The sequence below is a fragment of the Drosophila suzukii genome, chromosome 3, assembly GCF_043229965.1.
Source record: "Drosophila suzukii chromosome 3, CBGP_Dsuzu_IsoJpt1.0, whole genome shotgun sequence".
NCBI classification, from domain to species: domain Eukaryota; kingdom Metazoa; phylum Arthropoda; class Insecta; order Diptera; family Drosophilidae; genus Drosophila; species Drosophila suzukii.
Window position 1 is genome coordinate 67,220,922 of NC_092082.1, and position 27,868 is coordinate 67,248,789.

General features: G+C 42.3%; 1 protein-coding gene across 9 annotated transcripts; it reads right to left on the bottom strand.

The window, feature by feature from the left end:
• Positions 1-10: 10 nt before the first annotated feature.
• Atpalpha (sodium/potassium-transporting ATPase subunit alpha) lies at positions 11-27,819 on the bottom strand. Of its 9 annotated transcripts, XM_065866241.2 has the most exons (11): positions 17,274-17,682; positions 16,052-16,196; positions 13,167-13,247; positions 11,648-11,779; positions 11,312-11,578; positions 9,462-11,243; positions 8,874-9,089; positions 8,256-8,350; positions 2,051-2,225; positions 1,519-1,751; positions 11-1,454 (listed from the first exon to the last, which is right to left on the bottom strand). In XM_065866241.2, the coding sequence occupies exons 2-11, from the start codon at positions 16,061-16,063 to the stop codon at positions 1,334-1,336; spliced, it is 3,114 nt and encodes a 1,037-aa protein (XP_065722313.1). In that variant the 5' UTR covers positions 16,064-16,196; positions 17,274-17,682; the 3' UTR covers positions 11-1,333. The 9 variants fall into 9 exon arrangements, with proteins under 9 accessions (XP_065722313.1, XP_065722311.1, XP_065722312.1 ...); XM_065866239.2 differs by lacking the exons at positions 8,256-8,350; positions 16,052-16,196; positions 17,274-17,682 and adding exons at positions 4,465-4,559; positions 27,800-27,815; XM_065866240.2 differs by lacking the exons at positions 8,256-8,350; positions 16,052-16,196; positions 17,274-17,682 and adding exons at positions 6,953-7,047; positions 27,800-27,815.
• Positions 27,820-27,868: the final 49 nt, after the last annotated feature.

Consider the following 27,868-nt stretch of genomic DNA (forward strand, 5'->3'; position numbering starts at 1 on the left):
AGGTATCGTATCTCGATCTCGATCTCGATACCGATTTCGGGGGACTTAGCCCGCCGTAAACCGTATTTCTGCTTGGGTTCTCTTGGGCTTAAATGCACACAAAGCATAATATTGCATGTCAATTGGTTTAAGGGGTTTATTTATAAACATTTAGTTGGTTTTTTATTTTTTTAGATTTTAACAAACTCTGCAGATTCTCCGCGAATCGCCGGCGGGCCTCCAAATATTGCTCGGAGACCCATCTCCGGCTTTTCGGCGTAATGCCAAGTGCAGATCGGTCGATTCGTTATGGTTTCAATTTTGGTTTTTTGGTGTATTGTATAGCTCCATTTATATAATCAAATTTCCATATAATATATGTGTGTATATATATAAACAATTATATTCCTCGTGTTCACATTTCTTGTGGTTTTGCTTTTCTGTTTATATATATATTTCGTTCTTCTGCGCTAAGCTGCGTTTACACACACAAGTTTGCAAATTAATTTCTGTTTTTTTTTGGTTTTGGTTGTTGTTGTTGTGGTTTTTATTGGGGTTTACTCTTCACGGCTTAATTGGTAACTACGCTAAGGTTTTTCATTGTTTTCTTTGCTTTCCTCTTTTACTTTTTTATTTACTTCGTTTTATAATTTCTCTAAACTTCTTATATACTTTGTCTCGTCATGCGTTGTGTATCGGTGTGTGTGGGTGTGTCTTTGAGTGTGTGGGTGTTTCTGTGGGTGTGTCTGTGCGAGAGTGTGTGTGTGGATGCCTTTAGCTTTTATTTCTTGGGATCTTGTTATTGTTTTGGATAAGCTTCTGCTTAAATAATCGATTCATCCAGTTCGTTACGTTAATAATTTTACTAAAAACAAGGTGTTGTTACTGTTTTTTGCTTAGATACTGGCTGCTTTTGTTTTATTCTGTTGTATTTGTTCTTGTTTCTGCATTTGTCTGGTTGTGATTGGTGTTCCTTCGAAATTGTTGTTGTTTTGTTTTCATTTATACTTTATTTAAATCTTATTTTTAGCTTTAATTTATAATTTAAATTTACTTAACGTTTAAAATAATTATCGCTTGCATTTTTGTTTCTCCTCGATTACTTTAAATAATTAAATTAAAAAAATAAAATATATTGTAATATGTTCTTGCTGTAGCTTGTTGTAGCCGTAGCTGTTGTTGTTGCCGTTGCTGCTGCTGCTGTTGCTATTACTGTGGTTGTGTGGGTTTTGTGGTTCATAAACATTACTATTTGTTGCTCTCCATGGATTGTAGGTGTTTCATGGGTGTTTTGTGGGTGTTTCTGGGTGTGGTGTGTGTGTGTTTCTGTGTGGGCATGTAGCAGAGTGGGTGTTTAATAGTATGTCTCCTGCTCCAACCAGCCTCCGGGGTTGCGACGCAAGTAGAAGCGACGGGTCTCGTCATAGATGAAGATGGCCAGCGCGAATGGAATGGCCGGGAACCACCAGACGAGTCTAGGATTGGGTATAGAAAATCATTATTATACAGGTCAAGATTTCCTGCGACTAGATCACTCACTTCAGGGGGTACATGCGCAGACCCTTCTCCATGCCCGGGCAGTACGAGAGGAACGCGGCCAGCACGGTTTCAAAGACGAGGCCAAAGTTCAAAGCCCAGTTGCGCATGCCCTGCTGGAAGATCGAGTTTCGGCGCGTCTTACAGATGATCAAATCGGCCCATTGCACAACCACAATCGAGATGAAGAAGGCCGTGTGGCAGGTGTACTCCAAGGTCTTGCGGTCGCGGTAGGTCTGCAGGAATATAGGAAATACAGTCATCAGAATGGTTTCATAATAGTATAATATAGGCCAAAGTAATTTTGTATCTTATAGATTTTCTCTTTACAAATGGTCTCTTATTTGAATGTTTACATTTTGTTTTCTTTTAACTATGATCATTAAAATGGTATGTTGAATATTTTTTATATGATTCAGATCCTTTTTAAAGGACAACTGTCATATGTTTTTAATACTATACAACAAAGTGAACAAAATAAAAATAAAATTAAATATTTCTTATGATAGTATACATAAGTAAGTATGCCACTCACCCATTCTTGTCCGTAGGAGTCAGTTAGATCGTTGACAGCCTTCGAGTCCCACATCTTACGAATGCCGAACAGTTTCTTGGGCAAGAAGCCGTTCTCAGCCATGATGACAAAGTACACAAAGAAGCCGGCGGCGGCCTGGATCATGCCGATCTGTCCGTAGGCCATGGAAATCAACCTGGGTTAGTTAAGGGGGCGGGGTGAGGTGGAAGTGGGGAGAAACAAGCAGATCTCGTTAGACAACTCTCAAAAGCAGGCAACGCTTTTCTTTTTGTGTGGGGTTTGGTTTGTTTCTCAGGACGCAAGACACTTCTCTTTACGGTTTGGCTAGCGGTAAAGTTTCGGGCATCGGACAGAGACGGGAACATGCGCGGCTTGGCCAAGGTTTTTGTTTGTCGTCGAACATTGAAGGCAGTAAACAAGGTAAATTTGGGTTGGAAAGGCAACAAATGCTTGAAATAAAGCGGTAAACATTTGCACACAGGAAAATAGAGCGAAGAACACGTACAACAAACACAAAACACTTAGGGAGGAACAAAAACCCTGCCCAAGGACCGCAATGCCCGCTCAGTCCTCGATCCGAGTACCAATCCGTACTCGGGGTTAGTCAGTTAGATTGGTGTTAGTGCCACTTTACCTTGAAGCTCTTTTATGGATTGTTTAGCAAATGAATGTTTATCGTTTAGATTTAATGGTGTTAGACTTTTTACTCTATATAGCGTGGATAGTGTCTCAGCGAATCTCGTTTTAGTTTGCTGTAGATTTTACTGAATCTTAAGAGCGCGTAAAAGCAAATCGTACTATTTATAATTGACAAAAAGCGTGAGGGCGCAGAATCGTTTGAATTTCATTGTATTGTTTGGCTTTCTTACATTTTGCATTGGATGTGGATGTGAAAAGCAAAGTTATTGTTAATGCTTATTGAACATGCGGCTAAATACAGGACATACATACAGTTCTAAACATGCAAGACATTGAAGCGTGCCATTATAACTACGATAGGCGAATGCAGCTCTACAACCTTTTCGTTTACTTACGTTTAAGGAAGTTTCGATAGAAATCAACATAAAACATAAACGCAATCATAAACTTACACTTAAACACAAACTTAAGAGAGATAAACACGTAAGAGTATTGCACACAAAAAATTATAACAAATCTCCGTTGCCATTGCTGTTTAGTTATACAGTTTATCTATTTTCAGGACAACCTCCCTCACATTCAGACTTACCGCGACTTGGCACTTGGAACCTGATATTTCGGAACGAGTCTAGGTATAGATTTGTTATATAACGATCATGTGGTGTATCTAGAACACAACTGAAGCGATTTTCGTTTTGTAGTTGGCTCGAACAAACTCATCTACAAGTAACGCACTAACTGGTCTAAAAGTAACGGCAGAAGCTTCGTTTTTGTGGTGTTTTTTGGTTTTGGGTGGGTTTGGTTCAGTCTTTTGCTTGTCTTGAGCTGGTGGACGTAGATCCACTTAACATGGCTCATTTGTTTGATTGTTTGTTGTGTGGGCTGTGTGTTGGGAGTGTTTTTTGTTTATCGTTTATAGTTTATGCAGGTGAGCGTTGGAGCGAGCGAGCGTTTTTCTTTGAACTAACTTCGCCGAATTCTCTAGAAGCAGCTGTTGGGCGTTTTCTTTTTGTGGCACTACGGTTTGCAAAACAGACACTTTAAGATCTGATATGAATTTTGTTCCTGAATAGTTCAAACACACACAATAAATCTGTGTAAAGATCGAAGTTTGTTGTGCGAGTAACACACCACAAATGTAACACTTAGATTTAGGGATTTAAGTGAGGGATATATAAAGGGGTTATTCCATATCAAAACAAAAATATGGTAAAGATCAAGAATTGAAAATTATAACAGAAGGTTTGAAGAGAGCAATTTTTAAAAACTTTTTTGTTTTCAGAATATACGAAAGATAATTTCATTCCACATTGAGAGTTTCTTAGAACGGAAACGGAAATCATAAGATCACATTGAAACAGGAACGAAAAAAAAACTATGTGAAACACAAAACCGTAGAAGAAAAGTAATTTTTGATGTTCAAGAGTGTGGAATTTAAATTTAAACAAAGAAAAACGCAGGAACGCATCAGCAAACGAACAAACAGTCGCAAAAGTTTCCGGGTGAAATTTGAAATTTAGCATTCGATATTATTGATTTAGACTGTTCGATGATCGGTTGATCTATTGCTTAATTGTTGGCCAAATTCAGATGCAAGAAACGCGACCACAACACATCAAACAAAGTTCAAAGTTGGTAAAGTAAAAGATGGTTGCATGTTTGTTCATTTTCTAGTTCTTAACTAATCAACTAAAAGACGGTTAACACTTGGATATTGGATTTTTGGTATCTTTTTTGTTTTTTTTTATAAAACCTTAGCGTTAAGTTTTCCTGACCTGCGGTTCACCAAGTTGTCGCGATACGGATCTCTCGGTTGACGCTTCATAATATCGCTCTCGGCTTGCTCGTAAGCGAGTGAAATGGCCGGAATCTTGCGTTATATGGCAATTAATGGTTATTGATTGTTCAGTTATCGGTATTTGTGCAAGTTGCAATTTGGTTAGTTGGTTGTTTGATAATCAAAAGAAAGACATAACAAGAGTTGAAAGAATGTAGGGAAATACAAAGGAAAATCTGATTAAAGTTTACAAATATATATAAAAATATTTGTATAAAAGATTTATATAAATATGCTTGCGGGCGAGTAATAAATACTTGTTCTTTATACGCTAGTTAATATTCACTAATAGATCGTAATAGATAGATAGAGTTCTGAGGGGAGGGCGGGAGGCTGTGTCAAGTAGTACCATCATATGGTATCTGTTGTTGCATGTTGAAAGGTTTTGTTGTATCTCTGTGTTTTTTTTGTTAGCTCCCGCGTACTTACGAAGCTAAAACTAATCTAGGGCAGAAAGAGCATAGAGCACCCAGTAACAGTAAAATCGATATATAGTAAACAGTAGGTAGGTTGTCAAATGCACAGTTACAGGGTGTATAAGAATGACTTAGAGCTTAAATTGCGCTAGGTCGTTATAAATGTATCATTAATACTAAAGGACAATTTTAGCCTGGATTTTGATTGATTTTGATTGAGTTCGATAGGGTTTGAAGGAGGTTTGTGTGAGTGTCGGTCAACTACAACTCAAAAGAAGACGTTTCAATGAATGACTGATTGAGTAGATTGATTGGTAGAGAAAGATTAGGGCAAACTCTTGACTGACTGATTGATAGAATGTGCTGAATGATTCGAGTTGTCTCTAGATAAGAAGAGAGTCGTGAATGAGTTGATGTCGAGATCGAAGATTTTTCTACCGATAATAATAGTGTAGCATAAGTAGAAACGTACGTATGTTCGATACAATATACAGACTCACTAAATTAACAATAGGCCTGCTCTAGCATAGAGTTAAGTACTAAGATGGAAAGATCTATCACTTAACCCACGAAAAAGTAGCTCAAAGGAATGGAGGTATTTCTTTGAGCCGAACCCTGAGCTTTTAGAAAAAAACATGATCGCCACTTACCTTCGCACCGCAAATAAAAGGGTCTTCTAACAAAACATAAAAACAAAGATCTGTAGAGCTTCTACAGTAGAACATAAATTCAAAATCAATAAACCAGGTTATCAAGGAATAAATAAAAGAGTTATAAGCATATTTCCGATATCGGAACGAAAAGTTGTATGACCCAAAGTTGTATTTCAAAGCACCTTAAGATCATTGTAGATAAAGAGGAAAAGTGAAAGAGAGAGCGAAAGTTTACCAAAATTAAGCAGAAAAGTGAAAGGCAAACTAACTGACTTTTTGACTAACGAGAAAAGATTTTAATATACTCCTAATCGAATTTACAGATTTTTCAATTTCAAGTGCAAAATTTTCCGAGACGTTGGCCGAATGGCATTCGAAGAATTGTTATTCCGTGTGTTTTCACTGTTAAAAACTTATAAAGAGTTGGAAAAATTCTATTGCGATTATATAATAAATATGTAGCTAAATATATGTAGATATGATTACAATTACATTTATCAGCGAATAATTATTGGATATATTGCATGATTGCACAAACAAATCAAAAATCTTACAAAGTTCCATACATATGAAGAAAATACAAAAGGAAAACGTACTTTAAGATTTGTATAAAGTTCTTTCTAAAAACAGTATATATGGTAACCATAGGACCTTCGGGGACCAGTGATTAAAGTGTGCTTAGGAAATAGCTTATAAGAAAACTTGGCGGATTCTCTAAGAACACACCATGACCAAGTACAGTATAATAGGTATGTATAATTCGAGATCACTAATCGTTTGAACTTTACTTTTTACTATCTGAACGGAAATATCAGAGACTAGAAGAATCTGAAGAATGTTCAAGTAAATAAGAGAACATTAAACAGAAATCGAACGAAAAGCTACCAAATAAAACATTTAACATAAAACATGGAAAAGATTTGTGGAGTTAATCCAAATAATCAACATTCAACCAAGGAATACTTAAGCTATTTTAAAATATTTAGTTAGTATATAGAAAGACAGAGATATAGCGGATAATATAGAGATAAATTGAGTAAAATGATTTTAATATCTTCGACTTGTAGGATAGAAAGAAAGCGTACTCTGATTTTTTGCTTGCTTTAAAGACTTTGGCCGTCCAAAGTACAAATTTAGTTCAATGGTATTCAATTTGCTTTTCATTGCGTGACAAGAGAGAAATATTTGGTGGTTCATAGAGATGCGGAAGATGCAAAATCTTGATTTGCGTTCGGATATGTGTCTTTTACTTTGATTAGAAATTCAGTTCTTGCTATTGTTTGTTTGGTTGGTTGGTTGATAGTTGTTCTGGTAATTGTTGTAATTGATTGCAGATCAGCACAGAGCGAAACTTTACCTTTCGTTGACCAGTTTGTCTTGGAAGGGATTCCTCGGCTGGCGTTTCATAATATCGGATTCAGCCGTCTCATAAGCTAAGGAAATGGCTGGCACCTAAACGTGCAAACGATCGTTTGTTGTGGGTTGGTTGTTTATCGGTTGGTAGTTGGTTGAAGTGGAAAAAAATAAATGAAATTAAATACGATAAATTATGGGAACATAAACTCGCTTCTGCTTGAACATCTGCCTGGGATGTGGATTACAAAAACTCTGAAAAATCCGCTGAGCTGAGGGAGCGAACGCTGTTTCATTGGGGTATTCATATCTTACAGGCTAAGTTGCATAACTTAAAACCCCCCTTAAATCGAACTTATGCTGCTGCAGATACTTATTGGGCAATGTTTGAGGTGTGGAGTGACGAACAGAGTTAAACATAAGATAATGAAAAATTTCGATTGAAATCATAAAATAAAATCAAATGGTTTCGTTCGGGTTAGTCGCTACGAATCGTGTGCAATTGGTAATTTTGATATTATAATTTTGCCAAATGTTACAAACTTAAAATCCATTACAAATGCCAATCAATTTGTCTAATCCAAATAACGTCGAGGGGTGAATCTTACGGTTAACTCAGTGTTAGTTACACCACAAAACGAAAATCGTGAGCGATATGTATCTGATTTTTATTTTTGTGAGAGAATAACGAAATACGACGCACACCAATTAACATTTAGAGCATTTAGAGTAGGCAGATGAAGTCGGTATTCGTTTTGGGCTAGGTATTCAAAGTCGGGATGATTGAATTGTACATGTGGGAACAGTTATATGCGTATGTATACACTTTATATATAACTTTCTGGGGCGGAACTCAAGAACGATGGAAAATGGACTTGTACTCGGAATGTACAGAGCAAATGTTATTATGTATAGATGATGTTATATGCATGACGAGCGATCTGCCACCAAATGGACATATGATACAGATATGGGATCTGAGATCTGAGGGGAAAGCTGGTGTAGTGGCCATGTACGAGTGATAACATTCTTAAGAGTAAGTTGGGTAGTTAGTAAGCCATAAACGTGTCAACGGCTTGGTTAGATGTTTGCGCTGCTTTTCGTTTAGGCCAACTTATTCTAGTACAATCCAGCCACATACACATAAGACATATGCTATATTATATGGTTTTCTCTTGATTTGCGCTTTTCTTTACTTCAGTCTTGATTTTTCTTTTTAGTGGTTGAGATTAGTGGGTTGGTGAGTGTGTGTGGTGTTTGTGTGTGTGTGTGTATTAGTGTGGGGTATAAATTGACTTGATTGGCACCTTGAGTTCACTAATTTATCGTTGAAGGGGTCACGTGGCGGACGCTTCATAATATCGGCTTCGGCGTGTTCGTAGGCCAATGAAATGGCTGGCACCTAGGTATTGGATTATGGCAGGTAGTTACATTAGCAACGGTTTACACAATTTCAAATTCAAATCCATTAATTCAATTCATTTCAAATCGGTTTCAGCCTAGATCTGTGGGTAGCTAGAGGTCGGGTCATGAGATAGAGCACTTAAACTACTCGATAGATAGGTAAATATATAGGTAGCCTAGCACTGGCGGTGTTCTCAAGCTGGATCTTCAACTGGATCGGAGGCTAGCGCGGTGGTTACCTCTCGTTCACCAGGTTATCGATCTCCGGATTGCGCGGCCGGCGCTTCATGATGTCCGCCTCGGGTCCCTCGTAGGCCAGCGATATGGCAGGGATCTGATCGCCAGTGCAGTCAGCCGCACAATTTACGTTCAGAGTGGGTGTTAAACAGGCTAGTTCTTAACAATTAACTGGGGTGGGCTACAACTTTAACATTTAACTTGCTCGAATGGTACTGACTTAATTGCAACATTAACTTTAATCTTCGACGGGATTTGGGCTCGGGGCGGAGGGCAAAACTCACCATGTCAGTGCCCAGATCGATGCACAGAATCGTCACGGTTCCCAGTGGCAGTGGTATGTCGCAGAGGATGAAGGCCAGGAAGGGCGAGATTTCGGGAATGTTGGAGGTCAGGGTGTAGGCAATGGACTTCTTCAGGTTATCGAAGATCAGGCGACCCTCCTCAACACCAGTCACAATGGAGGCGAAGTTGTCGTCCAGCAGAATCATGTCAGCAGCCTGCGCAGGATCACATAGTTAATTTAGGCATTCGGAAAAACACAACAATATCAAATCCACATTGCGCCATCTCTCACTTACTACAAGTCTGTCATAAACCAAAAACATGAGGTCATGCAGAAAGGAAAATAAGATGGTATTTTCCCACACATAAAAACGTTTTCAACAAAATCCCTTCTTTGGTTATAATAAGAAATACAGCCTATCGCTTCGATAAAAAACCATATTAAATGTTAATATGAAATCGGAAATGTATGGATACCAAAAATATCACGCTCATTTGTAAATTTCGAATAGCTTCCTGATGGATGACCAATTTTGGTGATATTTTTAACCCGAGTCAAATGTCACTATTATAAACTGATTTCTTACCTGCTTGGACACATCAGAACCGGCGATACCCATGGCAACACCAATGTCAGCCTTCTTCAGAGCCGGAGAATCGTTGACACCATCACCAGTCACGGCCACAATGGCGCCCATGCGTTGGCAACCCTCTACAATGATCAGTTTCTGCTGAGGCGAGGTACGGGCGAAGACGATCTCGGTGTGGTAGCGGAGGATCTCATCCAGCTGGTCGCTGGACACATCACGCAGCTCAGCGCCGTGGACGACGGCGGCCTTGGCCTCACGGGGATTAACCTCGGAGATAGGGATGTTCAGGCGCTGGGCAATGTCCTCGACGGTCTCATTGCCCTCGGAGATGATACCGACAGACTTGGCGATGGCCTTGGCAGTGATCGGGTGATCGCCGGTGACCATGATGACCTTGATACCGGCCGATCGGCACTTGGCCACGGCATCGGGCACGGCGGCACGGGGAGGATCAATCATGGACATGAGACCGACGAAACGGAGGTTATCGATGGGGAAGTTAATGTCGTCGGTGTTGAACTTGAATCCGGAGGGATACTTGTCGGAGGGCAGCATAAAGTCACAGAAACCGAGCACACGCTCACCCAGTCCTCCGAGTTCCATGTAGGCATTGTTGAATGCCTCCTTCATCTCCTCGTCTAGGACCTTTTCCTTGCCGTTGATGAAGATGGTGGAGCAGCGCTCCAGAATACGCTCGGGAGCTCCCTTCATTACGAGCAAGTAGCGGGGGTCGTTGGCATCCTCGCACTCATGGATGGACACCTGGTATTTGTTGGTGGAGTTGAACGGCACCTCGGCAATCTTCTTGTTGCGCTTGCGAATGTTCATCACATCGCCCAGGGCCAGTTCCATGCACTTGAGCAGAGCAGCCTCAGAGGCATCTCCACTGACTTCTTTCTTGAGGATGGGTACGCCATCTTGGCCTCCCTTGAACTCGGCACGGTTACAGAGAGTGGCAATGCGAGAGAGCGCCTTGAATCCAGGGCTGGTTCTATCGTATTGAACACCCGACTGATCCTCGGTGGTGTCGGCCTCGATGATCTGGTTGTCGAACCACATGTGAGCGACCGTCATTCGGTTCTGGGTGAGGGTGCCGGTCTTATCGGAGCAGATGGTCGATGTGGAGCCAAGGGTCTCCACGGCCTCCAGATTCTTTACCAGACAGTTCTTGGAGGCCATACGCTTGGCGGTGAGGGTCAGGCACACAGTGACGGTGGCCAGCAGGCCCTCGGGCACGTTGGCGACGATGATGCCAATCAAGAAGATGACAGCGTCCAGCCAGTGGTAGCCCAGGATGAAGGCAATCACGAAGAAGGTGACGCCAAGGAACACGGCCACGCCGGTAATCAGGTGGATGAAATGGTGGATCTCCTTGGCAATGGGCGTCTCGCCGGTGTCCAGACCGGAGGCGAGGCCAGCAATGCGGCCCATGACGGTGTGATCGCCACAGCTGATGACCACACCCTTGGCAGTGCCCTCGACGGCGTTGGTGGAGAAGAAGGCCAGATTCTTGGTCTCCAGCGGATTCTCATGGGTGAACTCGGCGCCACGGGATTGCGGCTCCGACTCGCCGGTCAGCGAGGAGTTGTCCACCTTGAAGGTGCGCGCCTCGATGATGCGGATGTCAGCGGGGATACGGTCGCCGAACTTCACCTCAACGACATCGCCCAGGACGAGATCCTCAGCGCGCAGCGTGAGTTTCTCGCCCTCGCGGATGACGGTGGCGAACTGGGGTACCATGTTCTTGAACGATTCCATGATCTTAGAACTTTTCGATTCCTGCAGGATACAACACAGCACTGTTAGTAGCCCGCTCTTTGGTTGCCCACCTTTCGAAGAACACCTACCTGATAGTATGAGAAAATGCCCGTCACAATGACGACAGCGGAAAGTACAATACCCAGATACAAATTATCGTCGGCCGGCTCCTCGCTGGTGCTGGCCTGGATAGAATAGGCCACGAAGCAGAGAATAGCACCGATCCACAGCAACATGGCGAAGCCACCGAACAGGTTCTTACAGAACTTCACCCATTCGGGTGTCTGCTTGGGTGGCGTCAGCGCATTGGGACCATCGCGCTCCAAGTTCTCCTTGGCCTTGGCGTGACTTAGACCCTGCGGGAGATCATAGATCGTGGTTCACATATCTGCTACTCGATACCACCTGCCAAAGAGTGCACTTACATTCTCGGGATGTGTCTGAAAGCGCTGATACAATTCCTCAGGAGTGATTTTATGAAAATCGATATCCAACTCCTGTTTGAGATCATCTAAATTCTCCTTTTTATTAACTTTGGCCGGCATCTTGCGTCTTGACTGTTGGGTTTCGAAAGATAATATATTAGTGGACGAAGTTAGTGGTTTACTGCAGCGATAGACCTATAAGCCGACACATTATTCGATTTACTTCATGCCTTGGTTAGACCTTCGAAAAGGCGTAGAGTGTTCACCATAGCTCAGAGTGTTTGGAGTTGGTTAGAGAGTGAAGGGAAAGATTCCAGTAGGGAGGATAAGGTCTCAAGAAACCTTCGATAGAGTACATCACCGTTATACCATTAAGAGTTAGGGATAAGTTCAGTTTAACCGGTACCCGTTGCTATCTACTTACCCGAGTGATTTACAACCTGTCAAAGCAGTTTCAGAACCCGTGCACGGGGATGTTATCGAGTGGGGCGAACCCATTCCGAAATGAGTTCGAGCGTGAGAATATTCAAAACGACCGCTCTATAGGTAAAGCTCTAGTAATCTAAGGCATGCGAAATGCGCGCTAAATGACGCTCTCGATCGAAATGAGCAGAGCACGTAAATGAATTGAGGTGCACAAAACAAAACGACAGGCAATTACACAGACATTTGTTTCGCACATATATTACGTATACAAAACAAAAGAAATTAAAAAGGAAAGACAACAAAAAACAGAAAAAATGAATGAAAATTAACTTTTCCTATATCGCAGCTAAAAATATATATTTACTATGCATTAGCTGACCTCGGAAGCCTTTGAATTAGCCAAAGAAAAAAATGGGAAAAACGAAAGATCAAAATAAAATAAAATGGATTCGGATACTATATTATATTTAGTCCTAGCAGCTGTCTAGTGTCTGGCATTCTATCTTTAACAGTGTCTATAAGTGTTTCTCTTTTTCGAGAAGCACGCAGAATGCTTTTTGGCTCTCTGACGTCATTGTTGGGGTTGCCATGCAATCAAGGCAAAAAACAAACAAATTAAACTACTGGTCATTTGGAAACTTTTGAAAACCGCCCAAGAAACTGTTTTCTATCAATATTAAAAAATTCCAGGAAATATTTTCTTGAACTTAAAGAGCTACACTTGAGTGGCTAGCCAATGGAGGATGGAAAATATTTAGAGAAAATCAGAAATTGCCATATTTATGGCATTATTATTATTGGCCACCGTTATACATAGCGAAGCATACCTATTTATAGCTGCTGTAAACATTTCGCCGATTCTTTTTAAATGTCAACCGCACTCGGTAAATGCCATTGGAAACATGCCCAAAATCTAACAAATATAATAAATAATAAGTGCAATTATAGACCGGGAAAAGGGAAATCAATGGGAACGGAATGGGTTAGTAAGGCGCATAAAATCGAAAGGAAAGCAGAGTGTGTGAAAAGTGAAAAACATAAATAAAGTGGATGAGAGATGTGTACATATGTGTGTGAGGAAAATTCGATTTACCTTGTACTGGCCATCGGCTGTGCGATTGTCGTCATCGGTGGCTATAACCGTGGCGACTCGATAGGAGTCCGCTCTCCCATGCTACGCGCATGAAGGTTCGGTTTTGGTTGGGTTTTGGTGGGTTGGTGGTTCGATTGGTTGTTGGGTGGTGTTTGATTGATGATGTCGATGATGGGCGAACAAAATAACGTATTTACGGGGAAGAGATAAAAATCAAAAATCGAACAGAACGAAAAACGAGCATAAACAAATGCAAGACGTACACTATGAATATGACTATAATATTAAAACAAGAGAGTCATTTACTACCCTCGATAAAGTGATAAATGATATATTTATAATAAAAACACTTTAAAAGAAATATGACATAATCTTTCTTTTTTGATGTGATACGATATTCTAGATACAGTTTTTTCATTTATCACTGTATTATTTTTACTTTATCAGGGCTAGCAAATACCCTAACTATAAGGTATACATAAAATAACCAAAAATATGATGCATATGTTTGGATGATGCAAAAAAAATACTACAAATAAACTTATGCAATACGATGATAAACATTAATATGATAGGGCATGATGCATACAGTAATTCTAAACTAAAACTAAGTAAGTTTCAAGGGTTTGCGGTTTTCGTTGGCCTGGCAACCCGCAAATTGTTTTGATGATTCAGCGCAAATGGGAAATGGGAAACTTTCGCCAGGCTGCCAAAGGACAATGAATCATGTGTTATACATAGACTTCCAATAGAAAGGCTTTCCAGCGAGTGGTAGCCAAAATTCGACCTCACAATGGATCGGGGAGCGTTATCTCCAGTGCGTCGTGACTCATTCGTGGTGCGCTCCAATATTAGTTTAGAAAACAAACAAAAAAGCCAAGTGAGGAGCGCACCCGTCAGCGAAAAAGAGCTCAAATGATATGCAATATAAACACCAGACTGCGATTTGTTTGGCCATGCAAACTGAGGGGTCGAAAGAAATCAAATCAAATTAAATTAATTAAAAATACGAATGTCTCGAGAGAATCTCGAAAGTATGTATACACTAATAAATGCGAGGGCGATGGCGAGGGGAAAAGCGAGAACGCAAACCTGTCGCGTTCACATGGCAGCCAACTTGCGGGTATATTCGACTGTATTCGAGAATCTTACGCTTTGTTTGGCGTTGCTTTTTCGGCCTGGCGTGTCTTGATTTATTTATTTTCATTATATTTTATATGTGCTTTTGATTTAGCTTTCAGTTTTTTCTTTATTTTCTTCGGTTCAATTGAGAACGCGACGATAGCATGAAATAAATCGAACCGAGAATCGGGTCTACGGGAAATGGCACTGAAAGGTTTCTCTACTTTTTGGCTTACGCACTGTGGCAAGTGTTCAAACAACTATCGATCTGCCTGCGCGGCGGCTTTCGTATCTTTTATCTCTGCGTCGCTGGTTTCCCTCTCTCTAAGATTCCCTCTCAAGTGCTAGACAATCTGATAAGGGGATTAGAGTTAAGTCAACGAAATGGATTAGAATGATTCTTAGTGGTAATGCTAACTTAGGCTTACATACTAGACCTACGGCTAGGAAGTGCAAAACAATTGTTGCCCCTGACTTTGGGCGGCGGAAAGCGCCTGGTTTTCCCACAATAACGCTAATTTCGATTTTTCTACACAAATTAATTCAACTTAATCGCGCTTTTCATGCTTCAATTGATCCGAAACAATGCCAAGTGGCACAGCTTGTGGAAACAAGGGTATGGGTTTGTATTTGGGGTCCAGGATGGAGATCGAGGCGATATATATAAATCAAAATGCGACAATGGCCGGGCGGCCACAGCCACAGAAAAGCTTACATAACCCAGCGAAATGGAAAATGGCAAACTGAGAACTGAGAACTGAAAACTGCAAACTGTGAGCTGCCAGCGAGCCAATTAGGCGAACAGATACAAATGTATCTGTGGCTGGGCTCCAGCTGCTTCCCCTCTGGACAGAACAGAACAGAACAGAATAGAACAGAACGGTTTGCACACATTTCGCCGCAAACCATTTGGCATTTGAACTTGAATATCAATTTACAACAAGTCAGCGGTTCGCAGGGAAAGCGCGGTGCACCGAATTGACGTGCTAATTGTTCAATCAATGCAAAAAAGCCAAAGCAAAAGTATCTGGGAAATGTGTAGAGCCGTAAAGCTGGCGGGCGTAGCCGAAAACGAGCGATTTAAGCCGCACAAATTGTCGCCACATCGCTTTCATTCGAAGGTGCATTCGCCGGCAGGTGAGTGCAAGTTCAGATTTAACCAGTTTCAAACCAGATCGAAGCGGCTTAATCGCTCAGGTGTCCGATTCCGATTAATAGAACACAATGCATTCGACTCGGAAATCGAAACTGTTTTCCCTAGGCTCGTTTTCCCCGCCAGACCCCAAAAACAAACCGAATAGTAAAGATTCCAACTGGCAAACCAGTTTTATAGGACGTGATAAGTTATCGTGTCTGGTATCTCGTATCTGAGAAATGCATTTTCACTCCGGCTATCTGTGAACTCGACTTGTTTTTTATGAACCCCTGGTAATCCAGGTGAGCTTAGCTCGCTAATGATCTCAGTTCCCGGGGTGTTCAATTTAGAGATTATTAGCAATTCCCCGCTAATTGTCTGCTTAATTTTCGCCCCTGAAGCCCCTTTTTTTTACAGACCCATAAAGGTCTACGTTTCTTATCACAACCCCTCCTTAGAACTAAGACAAGGGCGAGTTATGTAACCCTGATGGGAGATTTCAGAAACCTAAGGTAAAAGTTAACTTAAATTAATCATGCTCACGTTGGTCAAGGTAAATTATAAATGATTGAGGTAAATACGTAAATGGGGTGAAATGTTTCTGAGCTCGTCAGCTTTGATTACCCACCTGGGCACTCATAGTGCGGATTCTTGTTTAAACTTATTACAGGCGAGACAGTTAAACGATCAACAAACAAAATGCAAACGACGAAGACGGCAAATAAAACACGAGTATAAAATGAACGGGAAAATAAAATCAAATAAAAAGACAACTGAAATGAGAAAATTAAAAGTTAGAATAGTTCGAAAAGGGCAAGATTATAGGGGGGAGAAAACGGTTAAAACGACTCGAGCTTATGCAACAATCCACAGGATACGCGGGCGCTGGAAGGACGAGGCGGTGGAGCAGCAAGTGGACCGCTGGAAGGCCACGGAGTCACGGGAAAGTGTTTGGAAGTGGAAGTGGACAATGGAAGCGTGTGGAAATGCAGGCGGGCTGCAGTTTCCAGGATGCCGAATAACGGCACATGGCCAATAGAGAGTCTGATACTGAAAGAGAGCACGAATTCCGAAAGTGAGCGAGCTTAACGGTAAACAGCGCAGTGAGAGAGCCATTTATTAGGGGCGCAATCTCGAAAAGAGCGGCAGGAAAATGCTCGAAAATTTTCCAAGACTTTTTCCTGCCCCTCTTTTTTTTATGCTGTGTGCGGAATTATGAAATCGCCTGGCGGGGGGTCCCAAATCGCCATATAGCTCTACATTCCACTCATTCGTGTGGGGTGGCCAGGAAATTACTGCTATTCCAAAATGTAAATCGCGTCAATTGAATCTAAACGGTTTCATTGCCACAAAAGTACGTCAGACGACAGCGACGCGGAGGAAACGGACGGACGGACAGGAAAAAAAAAGCGAAAGACGGACGGACGGACATGCGTTTTTGGCTTGCCATGAACGCCAAATTGAATGCCAAGTCAAAAGGAGGAAAAACATTATTTCTGCATTTCTTCTCTCTCCCCAAAGAGCACACACTAAATCACTCTAGATCACTCGAACACTGTCAGATCCGTCTGAAAAATGCATCTTTCCCATATGCCCCCCGGGAAAATGCCTCGGCACACAGTTCTTTTCGATCTCCGCTCTCTCTTCAGATGGTTACAAATGTATATATCCATTACGCCAGGCATGAAGTTTTGGAAAAATCGATTCCGTACAAGGACGTTGTCGTTTTCTCGACGCCCCTAGGGGGGTGGTGGGTGGTCGGTGGGTCGGTAGGCGCTGCAGTTAAGCAGACATGGAAAGTTCTTGGTTTCTTTTTCATTCTTTCTTTTTTTTTTTTTGCTTTTTTCTACCTTTTACACGTTTGGGTGCTATTACACAATTTTTGCGCTTGGCGTTGCGAATTCTGTTTTGGGGGCTTTCGCAGAAAACTACCCCGTTAGCAGTATTGAACTTGTTTTCAGCACTAGAACCGATTCGCGTTGGAACGAGACAAATACAACAAATACTGATCACACACGCTCGCCGATGGGCTATACGTAATCCTAGTGTCTTTCGTCGAACGAGAGGAGTTAGTCCTGTGCCGTGCTTCCTCTTCTCGAGCTGGACTCAATCGATGCACAGTTATTGTGTAAGCAGAGCAGCGGAGCACACACCAGCGCCGAGGGGGCGGGCGGGCGGCGGGGGAGCAGAGCTGTACTGTACCACCCGACAAATAGACGAGATAGCTGCTGCCACAGTGGACCTTTACCAGTTCGGATTCGACGTTCGACTGAAACTTTTCGGCGCGCCGCGAGTGGTTAAGCTTTCTCGATTCTCGGGTAGGACGGAACGTTCTGCCGACGTCGGCGTCGCGGCGAGAGCTTTCGCCAGCAGATGTTACACGGCGGCCCCAAATGCTCTCCTACACTGTTCGAAAAATTAACTTACGTTTTGGGGTAGATTCGATTGAGATTCAAGGTGTTTGCCCGCTAACTACCAACCAATAACTACTTAGCAATCTTGGCATTGTTCTCATCATATCTCATTTACTTAAGCTCTCTTTTTTTACCTTTTCCATCATAAATAGCAATATAGTTGACCTACGTTCTCTAAGACGGCTTAAATTTTGCATACTTTTTCATAGTTCTATGAAAATTTGTAATCATGGGCTCTAAATACTTGTGTCCTTTGGAACTTAGCTTTAACTATTTAGATATTAAACTTAAAAACCCCTTGTTGCTCTATTTGAATTATGATGTGAAGAAGTTATTTTGATTTCCTTATTTGGGTAGTGGGTTAAAAACACTCTTAATAAGCCTTTAACTCATAGAGTAAGAGGATACATTGACATGAATATTTACTCCTGAGCTACAAAGCTACTCGGAACAGCTACTAAAAACTGTGGTTGAAAAAAAATGTGTTGTTTTCTGAAAGTGATTTCTACACAATTTCTTATAAAACTTTTTTAATTCTACCATTATTTGAGAACAATGTTTTCATTCAAGAGAACAAGCTTGAAGACCTTTTTAGATGGAGCTGAAGAAGGTAATTTTATGTAGAGATTGGTTAAACATTAGGCTCTTCGGTTTTCTGCGAGTGTAGCCTCTCGTGCGAAAAGTGCACAGTGGCGGAGAGCTTTCCAGCCGAAAAATCTATGGCAGTGTGACAAGTGAGGCAGGCAATGGGCGAGAAGAGCGGCATGGAGAGCGAGCACTTCGAAACTGGAGCAGCGGGAGAAGAAGAGGGGGTGGGAGAGGGGCGGCAGAGAGTGCTAGGGGTTGGCTGCGCAGCTCCGAGCAGAGGAATGTATGTCAGTTGGAGAGAGGGGAGGGCGGCGGAGAATGTGGGGACGGGCACAAAAGAGGGGTGGCAAGAGAGCAAGAGGAGCCCCAGAGAGATAGAGAGCGAAAATCTACATAAATTGTATAACGAAAACAAAGCGTTTGATAAAAAGGGCAGGCCAACAACTTTGGCATTTCGGAACAGCCGCCTTATCGAGCCCTTGCATGACGTCACTCCAGCTGTACCCATCCCCCAAAAGTGATGACAATTACTCAGACCAGGATTCAATATCCAGCTAGATGTACAAACCCAGGGGCCAAGTAGAAAACCTCCCCGGTAAATCACTGTGGCACGCTAGGAAAACCATATTCCCATACTTAATAATCCATATTCAATCTAAGAAACCCAGATCCCCCATATCACTTATACCAATCCATGTAGGGATGGTTCTACTCGTGATTCCAAGCTTTTCCTATTCTTACTTAAGGCATTTATAGGCAAAGTGGCCGGGGATGCGGGTGAAATGACACCCCGACTGGCTTAAGGACTCAAGTAATTTCCTTTTCGGACCTTGAGTCTATTTCGGGTCCCTTGTAACTCGAGTTTAATTACACGTAATGTTGCCAACACAGATACAAAAAAAATCACATGGATACGCACTTGGTCAGTAAGTAATACACTGCGGAAAGAAGCTTATTATAAAGCAAAATGGTTATTACTAAAAACTTATAAGTTTTCGAAATTTAAAAAAACTATTAGTTATGACATGGATTAATATAAACACAACCATTTACTCATGAAAACACATAATATGTACCTCATCCTTAGCCATTATAAAACTTTTTCTTAAATCTTGGATATTTTTTACTTCGGACCTTCTAATAATAACATGATATCATATCATATCATGTTGATATCATTTTCCCCTGATTTTTTCTGTGTGCACAAAATCTAACGGAAAATCAATATAAGACATCGTGCCAGCAAAAGCAGCGGAAAAAGTTTCTGCCTCTGGTTTTTCGGAGCCGCGGGTGGCGGATTTGCACCCCTATCGATCCACTGAGGCTATCCAGATTTCTGCCCGGAATCGTGCACGTTTTATCAACTTATTGAATCGCGTGTGATATCCGCTGAAGGAGTGTCTCGGCCAGATGAACTCCAACTCAATTTGTGGGTCATCAACTTGGCTACATGAGGCAGGGGGGTGAAGAGGAGGCCCAAAACAAATAAACAAATGCCGAGTTAAGTGACCGTGTTGGCCACTTGTGTCCGCCAAAAGTTCTCCCACCCACACTGGCCTAATATCAACTTATGTAATGACACGACAAAAAACACTTGGCAACCGGAATGGAAGTTGAGATACATAGATAAAGTTATAAACATTTGCCAGATATCGCTGGGGTGACCCACAGAAATATATGTATCCAAGTGAACCGGCTCGTGAGCATTTACTTATGTAAAACGAGAGCAACGTCACAGCCCGTCAATGAGTTCAGCTGACAAATGGTCAACTGACAAGGGTTCCACATAGCCAAGCCTATGACCAATCGGTCAGCTTGACGTCTCCAGCCGGTGTCCTATATCGCAGTCATCGCCTATCAAGCCGGCCATCGATCAGTCACCCCAGATATTCCCCGGAACAACTCAATTTGGCATTTCACCTGGCGCGACCACGCCCCCGCCACGTGTCGCCTCCTTTCTGGGGAGCTGAGTGCCAGTGCTCTGAAAAATCAATATGCGAATTATGGATGCGGCAAGGGCTGGGGGCCCACTAAACAAAAAGGGTCTGTTCCACTGGCAATTATGACTTTTAGGCAAAATCAATAAGCGGAGCAGCGCTGATGACTTTACCAATTTGCATGGTGTCAAAGTCAACGAGCCGCGCTAAGACCCCAATATAACTCGGAATACGATTCGGAGAACTAAAAGATTACGATAACTGCACTAGAACCGCAGTATATTTTGTTTAAACCAAACTTTTTGGTTGGTATCCCAAAATTCTGGGTCCTTAGTGGTTTGGAATGTAATAAAATATTTCTTGTTGGGTTATAATATAAGCATACACATTATTCTGAATAAATATGGTTTTGCAACGCCATATAACCTTTACAGAATATGAAAGCCCGGCGAATATATATAAATTTGCTGCATTTTTGTTCCCTGATATCCTAACGGATATTAAATAAATATCCTTTCTCCCACATTGGTACTGATAAAATCTGTTATGTGACATTTGGGGGTCCAAGTGCGGTTTGGTTATGCGACATTTGAAAGTTCGAGCTGGGGAAGTTCCACTATAGTTTGTAGGAGTTGCATTCGCACTTTGCATTTGAAAAGGGGATGAGCGTGCAAGTTGGTTTGGCAGAGAGCAGCTAAAACTTTGGCCAGCTCGCTAATTGCCATTGGCAAGTGCATTCCCGCCCTGCCGATGGGAGAGCGGGGGTGTTGCGGGGTGGGAGCGATTCGGGGCGGAAGAGTGGGCGGCGGACCTCGATTCGGTTGCATAATGGCGTTCATGACCTGGGCCCTGGCAAAACGGGCAGAACTGGCAGAACGGCGACTGAAATCAGAGACGGCGACAAAAAGTCCGAGACCAAGTGCAGCATAATCACTGCCATCACGAGTGCCCCGATATGCGAGCGAATGAGCCATAAAGCTGACAGCGGGCTGTTGTACTTGAGCATTGATTAAAATGTGTGACCCCCGGCCACCCGGGCACCCCCTTTTGACCCCTGGGGGGTCTTTTCTCGCCATGAATGGCGGACGGACTACAATGGTCATGCGAGGAAATGGTATCGTGATATATTTCAAGGTAAGGGAAACGGTAGGCAATTGTTTCATTATTAAATGTGTTGGTTAAATATTTTAAAAACTTTTAGTCTTAATTTAAAGCGAAAAGCCTAGGGTTCAGTATCAAATTTAAAAGGAATAGTCAATTGAAATTCTATCGAATGGTATGGTTAAGGAAATAATATCTTCAACTATATCCTAAAAATGCTTTATGGTATACTTTGATGACGTAAACCCATCTCTAAAACGAATCCCAGTTTTCCATACCTATATACTAGTTTAAGAACAACAATTCTCTGATTATATCGTGATATAGCAGCGCATAAACTCAATCCTAATCCAAGTCGGAGTCCGGCTCTAGTTAGTCTATGATGCCATTCGAAGCAATTTGCTCGCCGCTCCTCGTAGGCGTTTATGACAATAGATTTACGAGCATAGCTCGTCTAATTTACGCCATTCCCATTGTAAAGAAGCGACCATCCATCCATCCATCCGTCCATCCAGCTCATACAGTAGTTAAAAAGATGAGAAAAACCTTAGACGGCGACAACGATGAAGGAAAGTCACTGGCATCTCTCGGCGGGCAGCATTGAATGAAATGCCCCGGAAAAAACCAATTGTTATTCCACGTTTAATTTAGTAGAGCAATGGAAAGCATAGCCTCCTCCCTCCTCCCACCAACCACCGCCCACCGCCCACCTTGTGAATCCGATTTCACGGTTTGCGGGAACGGACAGCCAGCAGCTGACTGGGCTGCATCGTTGTGGGCGGGCAGATCTTGGATTCATCCTATTCCATCTCATCCCATCCCATCGCATCGCATCGCATCTCATAGATACGGATACAGACACAGACAGCGCTTGGCTTTGAGTTTCAGTTGGGTAATGCGAACCGCCGGAGACCGCCCGTCCGAAAATGGAGCAATAAATTCTAATCAAAATTAAAATATACATAATAATAAAGTAAGCAAAGCAGCTATCTAGTATAGCACAAGCATTTTCTATAGCCCATTCAGCGCGTGTGTGCACTTGTCATTGCCTGGAAGCCAACTGGGCGGAAGGGGCTGTCATGGGTTAAGGGGGTGGTCCAATATGTTGGCCAAATGAGTTCGCGCAGCGGGGTCTGCTGCCACAGCCAGAGTGATTTTCCTCGTTTTCTTGGCAAAAGAATGTACACTTTATTTCGGGGTGTTCTTCAAGAGCCTTTAAATCGAGAACAAGTTGCCATTTCATCTCCATAAAACCAACTGATAGTAGAGATCTTGAGGCAGATATATTTCTAACAGCTCTGAGGCTGGGAAAAGAGTGTAATGACGATTAGACAACATTGTATTTCTTATCAGTAGGAATAGGTATGTAATAACTCCATACCATTGCAAAAATTCATTTAAAAGATCAGAACTGAGAATTCCTAAAACAAATGAAACAACTCGTTTTGTACTTCGTTGGCCTTTTGATAAATATACTGTTCGTTTTACAAAACCGGCTCTGAACTTGGAAATTCAAATGAGTAAGTAATTTATTTACTCGTAAAACAAGCTTGTAATACATTTTAATTACGCCGCTGGGAAGTTCGTTTCGTTTCAGTAATCTATCTATTTAATGAACTAACTCTCCACAACAAAATATTGAAGATTTCTTTGATAATAGTACGTAAAAACTGTACAAAATATATTACTAGAATGTTCTCTTCTGCAATAATGGCTCACTGGGAATTTAATGATGAAGAGAAAAAAAACTTGTGTGTATGGGGAATATTTCTTAATGATGCATTGGGTGTTGAAACCCCCATTCTGCCGTGTTCATCACATGCCCTGATGTGCTCCCTTCATCACAGGCACTCGCAAATCGATAGAACCCCCTTCTTTCTTGGAGTCTTGCAGTGGGCAAGGTGGGTGCATCGGGCTGACACGCGCCACCGCTCAATGAACCGCTTTGCACTAAATCAGCCTCAATTGAGAGCGTGCTGGCTAACCTACTTAAGCGGCAGCAGTCAAAGCCAACGATTTGTGGCACGTTGGCACGTCTAATTGGAAGACAGTGGGAATACGTACAAGGGATCCGTACGGCGATAGCTTGGAGGTAATGCTACCCAGATCCCCAAACCAAGGCTGCCCGGCAACCCAACCGTAGTACCCACAGATACCCTTGCCAATCGGGAATCGGTGGGACCTTATCAGGTATCCGCTATCGATCCACTGACGCACTTCACCTGGTCACGACGCAAACCAGTACGGCTCAAGTGCCGCGGAACCCAAAACCAATTACAGCTGACGGTTATTTGTTTACCCGACTTATTTGCCACTATTATTTGTCATTATCGGGCAGTGCGATAATTTGATTCGGCTCTAAAAACCCGGTTATTTTCGGCTACCAGCAAAAATATCAGTCGGCCAAACATCATTGGCATTGGCCTGCTACTTATGGTAATTTGTTTGCATTTGCATTCCGGCAAAGAGGCATTATTTTGGAGCGATCGTGACTGCGAAAGTCGGTGGAAGAGCAACGTCAGCGGCTTGTATTAAATTGTATTTAAATTAAAACAAATTACGGACAGGCAGTGCTCGGGCGAGTGTGTGTAAGTGGCGGCAATTGTTGATATTGTCGTCACATATGAGGCATTAAATTAAATAAAAATTTATTATGACGATTTAAGGAGCGACAAGCAGCAGGCAAAGTGCGAATCAAAAGATACATGCACGGATTCACACACAATTGAGTTACATATGTATCTTCTGGGAGAATTCGAACAATCTTTCAATTGTATGCATCGTTTGGAAAACATTTTCAATTCCAATTCCATTTCGACATGCCAAGTTTTTCGCATTTATGGCAGGTATGCCATTTCAATACACACGAGTATATGCCTAGATGCTTCGCATTTTTTTATAGATCTCCAGTGCCAGAAGAAATCTCACGGATCGGTGGCGGCCAAATCCGATTTCAACGGGTTCGGGCGGGATAGGCACATATTTATTTACTCGATCCGGAATAGTTGGCCAGCCCCGCTGGGCCTCTGTGTTTATTCATTGTTTATGCCCTCCCCATTTGCCCGGCAATTGAATCAAAGTATCTGAGGAGTTGAGTGCCCAAACGAATATTTGACAGTTATGTCATTTCCTTCGGCGTTACAGATTGCCCAGACGAGCCGGCTTAATCTCGGCCCAGCTCGTTTACTTCCTCCCACAATGCGTTCGGGTAATTGCGGTAATTGTTGTCGCTCAGACAATATTAAGTGCGTGACACAAGACGAGTTCAGAATTCTGAAGATCGCGTCTCACCGCTCAAAACTCGTTTAAACCGGCGCGGGAACAATAGTGCGATTGTTGAGCTTCGGCCATTCAATGGTCTGCCCTTAGAACTTGATTCCAGGTAGCCAAACAAGAAAACCACCCCTGAAGGGTCTTGATCGATGGACCATGAGAAACGAAAATTCCAACTCGAAAACAAACGAAAATGAAAATAAATCAGCGCCGCGTTCTAAAACTTAATCTTCAAGTGTGGGGCGAGCGTTATCTGATAAGCAGACGAAAGGTAAATATAGCAGATACAGATACCTGGGAAACTAGAGCCCAGACCCCCTGACAGTGGGTTATGCAATCACGGTAATTAAAACCCTAACCATTGACGCAAGCTGGGCTGGCAAGTGCCAAATATCGCACCGAATCGAAACAAATCGGAGTCCTTGTCAAGTGCAATCTTGGGATGTGACAGCAAACAGTCAATAGACGAGGTGCTAATTTTCCACATCTTGACTGCCACGACTGCCAATTGATGCCTTTTTCTCTGCTCCCTGCACTGGAGAGCCTCTCAAACGATTGGCCATTGTCAGTTGATTAGATTTTTATTGGCGTGTAATGGAATTAAAATGGCCAATATTATTTTGTTGGCACGCTTTGATTGCCGAAAGCAAGTCACCGCCTCCGGCAGACGCTTTTCTGGTATTTTCCAGTTGTAATTATTATCGCTGTCGCCTTTTATGGCCAGTAGCAATCTGTTAAACAGTTAAAACGAAATTAAGATCTCAAAACAGAGGCAAAAGCCGGGTGAAACTGGACACAGGGAAGGAGGCCTGTCCCATTCGGGTGCTGAAAGTATCTGGCATTAATATAAATAACCACATATTCTGCCTGTCAATGCTGATAACTGCTGATAATAATTAAATACTGGGGGCTATGATAGAACCTGCCACTATCCACGTTGGCAGGCCACTCCTCTGTACCCATAAACTCGTAATTGCTTTATCTGCATTTTCCGACTGATAAACGGATAGATACAGATATATACCAACTAGTTCTGGTTTCGGCTGGCCATCAATCCCATATCATTTACCCATGGAGCCCACGTCAAGAGCAAGAAAACTTCATTATCGCGATGTCGGTGTGCTTGTTCCTAGAGCATCTTCAGATTGTAGTTTCTTGATTTTTCTGTGCTTTTTAAATTGACTTAAATTGAAAGCGCATGACTCAGCATACAAAATGGAGCTGCGACGCCTGTGGGGTGTGGGATGTACATAACTCAGCTCTACGCGGATTTATGCGTGAAATCATAATAGAATTTGAAAGAAGCACTGTGGGCTTGGGTATAACCAAACGTAATTTGTTCAGAGAATATAAAATCATATAATTTTTCTTAAAATAACTGATATTACATACATATGTGGTTCTTAAAATATCTTTGCGACAGACGTAAGCTAAGGTCTAGATTTTGTTTTATTTATTTTACTGCTTATCACGAATATCTTATCGGAAAACCCGATTAAAAAGGCGACATATCATTTATAAATTACCTAACGTAAGCTAGAATCTCAAAAGATAAAATGCTAATAATGATAGTACTTTGAACTTAAGTTTGCAAACCAATATCTATTACCTTTTCAATAAAATGGTAAAATAAGGTAACATTTACACCAACTTTTAAAATTTTTGTAACTTTCTAATTGTAGTAACTTTTGAAACAATACCAAAATGTTGGTGAAATATTTTGAAAATCTAATTATTTAAATTCTTAAGGTACCCTTGGGGATTCTCTCCTTTGCGAATCTCCGACCACTGTGCGTTTTCATTGGAATTGGGCTGCTCACAGATAGTTTTGCATACTTTCAGGCCGACGTGGCAGTGTGGATGTGCGAGTGTGTGCGTGTGACCTGCCCTTAGACAAGCCCCAAAATCAATAGAGCTGGGCGTACGGACTTGGATTTCTAACCCTAGGAACATGGAATATAGCCAGAGGGCTGCGTAGAAACATCAGCCCTGGGAGCAGCTCATTAACGTCTGCGGTGTAATTAAGTGGCGTCATCTGTGGGGCATTTAGTTAGTAATCGGCGGGCGGGGAATCGAAGGGCGAGTATAAAGAAATACGGAAAAAAGTACCCCGATTTACGCTAATGTGCGAGTGTGTGTAATTAGCAGCGCACGACGCGGCCCAATGACACCAATTCCGGAAGGAGTGAAAAGCACGGAAAATGGAAAAATAAACGTCGAGTGCGAACGTTAGGCAGGGTAGTTTATTCTAGGGCTCGAGATTCCAATAATGAAATCTGCGAGATGTGGCGGAATGGGGCGTGGTTCGGGAGGGGGCGGCAGCAGTACCGGTTATGTAAGCCGAAAAGTGGAAAATTTCCAGGCACGGAAAAGCGGAAAGCTTTCTCGCCTGGAAAGTGGCAGTACTGGAAGTTGGAAACTGGAAAACGGGAATTGCGCATGTCAGCTAAGGGTTAAGACGCGAGTCGTGGAATCCCGAGCGTAACAAAAAAAACGAAGCACACCTGGAAAGTCAGAGAGCGCGTTAGAGAGAGGCTCAAAGATAGAGAGACCGAGAGGGAGCTAGTCGCATTAGAAGTTAATTCGAATCCGAAAAAAAGTCTAAAACCAGGTCTAAGCCCAAGCTAATTTTAATGATCTAACAGATAAAAGGCGAACCAGATCCAATAGGATTGGCAGCTCAACCCAGTTTCAACTTCGTTTTCACTTCCAGTTTCGGAAAGCCCACAAACAAATTAATAACTTCTTAGGGCGTCGCCTCGGCTTTGTTGTTGCTGCTTTTTACAGCAGCAACAAAACAAACAGAAGCAGCCGAGCACCACCAACAACAACAGCAGCAGCGTACACAACACACAGATACACGCACACACCCACACCAGAGTACTCGGGCTTCGATTTTTCCCACTAAAAACAACGCCCGCTCAGCGTTTTGGTCGTAACAACCGATGTTGGCCAGGTTTTCGGCCACCCAAATAATCTCGGTTCAACAATCCCTTGCACTTTCCCACTTTGGCACTTAATTAACTTAGTTTTTATCGTAATTCTGGCTTAATTTTAGCTCACCTCGTAATCCGACCTCAACGCCATGTTAAATTTAACTAGGGATGTGAAAGGTGTATTCAAATATCAACA